Source organism: Schistosoma mansoni, chromosome 2 (assembly GCF_000237925.1).
Source record: "Schistosoma mansoni strain Puerto Rico chromosome 2, complete genome".
Lineage (NCBI taxonomy): Eukaryota > Metazoa > Platyhelminthes > Trematoda > Strigeidida > Schistosomatidae > Schistosoma > Schistosoma mansoni.
Window position 1 is genome coordinate 2,756,820 of NC_031496.1, and position 2,951 is coordinate 2,759,770.

The 2,951-nt window shown below is 37.1% G+C and overlaps 1 protein-coding gene across 1 annotated transcript in view; it reads left to right on the forward strand.

Annotated features, from left to right (window-relative positions):
• Positions 1–884: 884 nt before the first annotated feature.
• The window catches only part of Smp_170950 (hypothetical protein), a gene marked incomplete at its 5' end in the record, with an annotated part of 15,028 nt that continues 12,961 nt past the window's right edge, over positions 885–2,951 (forward strand). Inside the window, one exon of the mRNA XM_018795325.1 lies at positions 885–941. Within this exon, the coding sequence (XP_018649649.1) occupies positions 885–941 (57 nt within the window). The remainder of the gene's footprint in view (positions 942–2,951) is intronic.

A 2,951-nucleotide genomic window follows, 5' to 3' on the forward strand; every position in this document is an offset into this window, starting at 1 on the left:
CTCACCCATGTACACTTCTTTGAGATTCTTAATCAAATCATTTCATTTATTATCATGAAAATGGAGATTATCGTTATTAATTCACTTGTCGTTATGACTATGAGCATGAAATGAACTATATAAACTACGTGATATACTCAAAGTCTTTGTCTCTTTGAGTGTTAATTTATGTATTGCTTTATATTAATGCATGCAGTCACCGTATCCCTTAATGGGCATTATGGTGTTTTGATGAGTTCTGTTACAATTCTTAAGACTTTGACTCCGTGATTTGTTGATCATCCACCTGGACAAAAAAAACGTTTATTAAACTCGCGTTTGACGGCTGGGTTCCGTATTTTGAGACTAATATCTTTAACTTTCTGGTTACTCTGAATAACCATTGTGTAAAATTTTACTCCTTTCACATCATTTAGCCATTTAATAGTCTACTTGATCTGTTATCAGACTTTCGAAAGATTCACAAGAAAGCAAAGTCCATCTATCTGAAAATGAAAGTTTGTAGACATGAGCAGATGGGCAATGATTTTATCATCAACATCCTTTCTAATCATAAAATCGATTTAAGACCTCTGCGCGTACTACATTATTGAGTCTATATTGGGATGTCTGTCTGACTTTTGAATTAAAGACTCCATAAGGACTCTAATTTAATGCTTAAAGTGAGGCAAGTTGACATTCTAGCTAAGTCTTTCTCAGATTGGTCCGAATAATGACATTCAGACTTCAATGAACACAGCTTAACGTATTGTGTTTGGAATTTGCAGTGAGCGTCTAATCACGTGCAAATGAATTATTTATCAACACCAACGCTGCAGTATTACATATAGCCCATATTGTTCCCGAATATGCCATAGATAGCTGCACAATTGACTTTAGAGAACATGGATCCCTACTGGCTACATCTGTGGCAACTAAATCGTCGGAGAAATAAGCCCCGCGTTTGTTAATAAATGATTAAGCATTATCTTGATTGATGTTTCAAATAAACAGATGATAATCTTCATTTGCACGTTTACGTTCATATTTTTGCTTTTGGACTACTTTTCATATTGTTTTGCATTTGATGTTGTAACTTGTGCGTGTTTTAAAAGTGAACCTTGCGCTTAAAGCTATCCCACAATCTGAACAAAAACCTTGTAAAACAAACGCTGCACAAACATTTCAAAGGCTAATGAACGACCTTGTAGCTGTAAATAAACCCCCAAAATCAATAGCTCATTAAGTGTTCGACATTGGATGCTGACCACGTTGTTTAATTGGACTTGTTTAAGTGAAGGCTTTCGGTCATGCATCTGTACCAGATCACGTTTCAACTCGGCGTGGGACACAGCTCCTACGTTCACTAGTCAGCTTAGAATAAACGTTCCTCGATATATCGATAACGTATCGAATATATATCTTTCCTACCTTTTCTCATCTGACTTCTGATTTCGATTGGCCAGGAAGGTTTCGAATATAGAAGGTGCTACTGGTAGCTAATTGTCAAGTTAGAATACCAGTCGTATCCTCAACCTACTTCGAGAAATTCGTTTTGCACAAAGGTAAACAGATTATTTGTTAATTAGCAGTCTACACTCATGTCCACATCCACAACTTGTGAAGGCAGTGTTAAAACAGACGGACAAATAAAAATGAACATACGTCAATGTTACGTTGTTTTCGAAGTTTAAACTTTGGAATTTCTCGAACACACAGTAGGCCTGGAAGAAAATGGACTATTCGAAAAATTGAAGGACAAACCATATATAAAGTACAGAAACACAATTGGGAAGTTCTCCAGGTTTTTGAAGTCGTTATCCCATACCTGGTTGTTCACAGCTAATCCAGCCACTGATATATCCCTCCAACGTAAAACAGAGTCCGTTTTGCTATTCAGTCTCTGAAGAAGTGGCTAACACTGAGTCACGAAATGTCAGAAAATTTAATTTTTCCACTCATTGGGATATTACAAACATATTAATTTATTTATAGAGTCTGTTTAAGCTATTAAACAGCTTAAGAATAACTAGCTTAAGAATGTAACCTAACGTATCTAACGTATTTAACTACTTTTGTGATTCGAATCGTTCTGCAGCGAGATGTAATGTCAAACTAATAAACGTTAGATACATGATGCATCTACTGGGATACAAATGGATGTTTCGATGTCCTGGTGTACGAGTACATTTGCCTTAGCCATAAGTTCTTTAACTTTGAGGAATGCTTATTTCTCGTTGTCGTCCAAAATGATGAGCCTTGCATTTCTAAGAAGCTGGTCAATTGAGGATTTCATAAGAGACACGTAATTTGGTATGAACCGTCGATAGAAATTTGCTAGGCCATTGAATTTACGTAATTGCATGACTGTGGTCGGTTCTGGGTAATCCAGAATTGCCGTAGCTGTCAAACCGTGAATGCGTGGCAATGGGTAAAGGACGGGGGTAGTTTTATATTCAGTCAGCAAATAGTCACCATTTGGACATCAATCGTTGCTGTTCTTTTTGGAGACCATGTGAAAGAACGACACCCATGGGCTGTTCGATTACTGAATGACTCCTATGTCCATCGTGAGGTGGAATTCATTTTTAGGCAACCTCCGCTCTTCGGGAGCTAGTCGGAGAGCTTTTGAGGATACAGGTGGTCTTGTAGTCGTGATCTCCGGTTACTTACGGCAGTTTTGGTCGCGTTTGGTATGGTTTGGAGTACATGTCGAGTACCCGCCGATAGTATGGATTGATATGATGATCAGAAGTATTTGAATTGTAGTATGAACTAGTAATCCCCGGAATAAAGCAATGTAGTCAAGAAGTATTAGATGAGCCCGAACGAATGTATTGTATTTTTGAATTCAAATTACAACAGTCATCAATACTAAGAAGTCATTGATTTATTTAAACATCACAATTGATTACATGCTAAAGTGACTAAGGATAATATATAACCGGAAAAGGAAGTTACACAAACAGGTA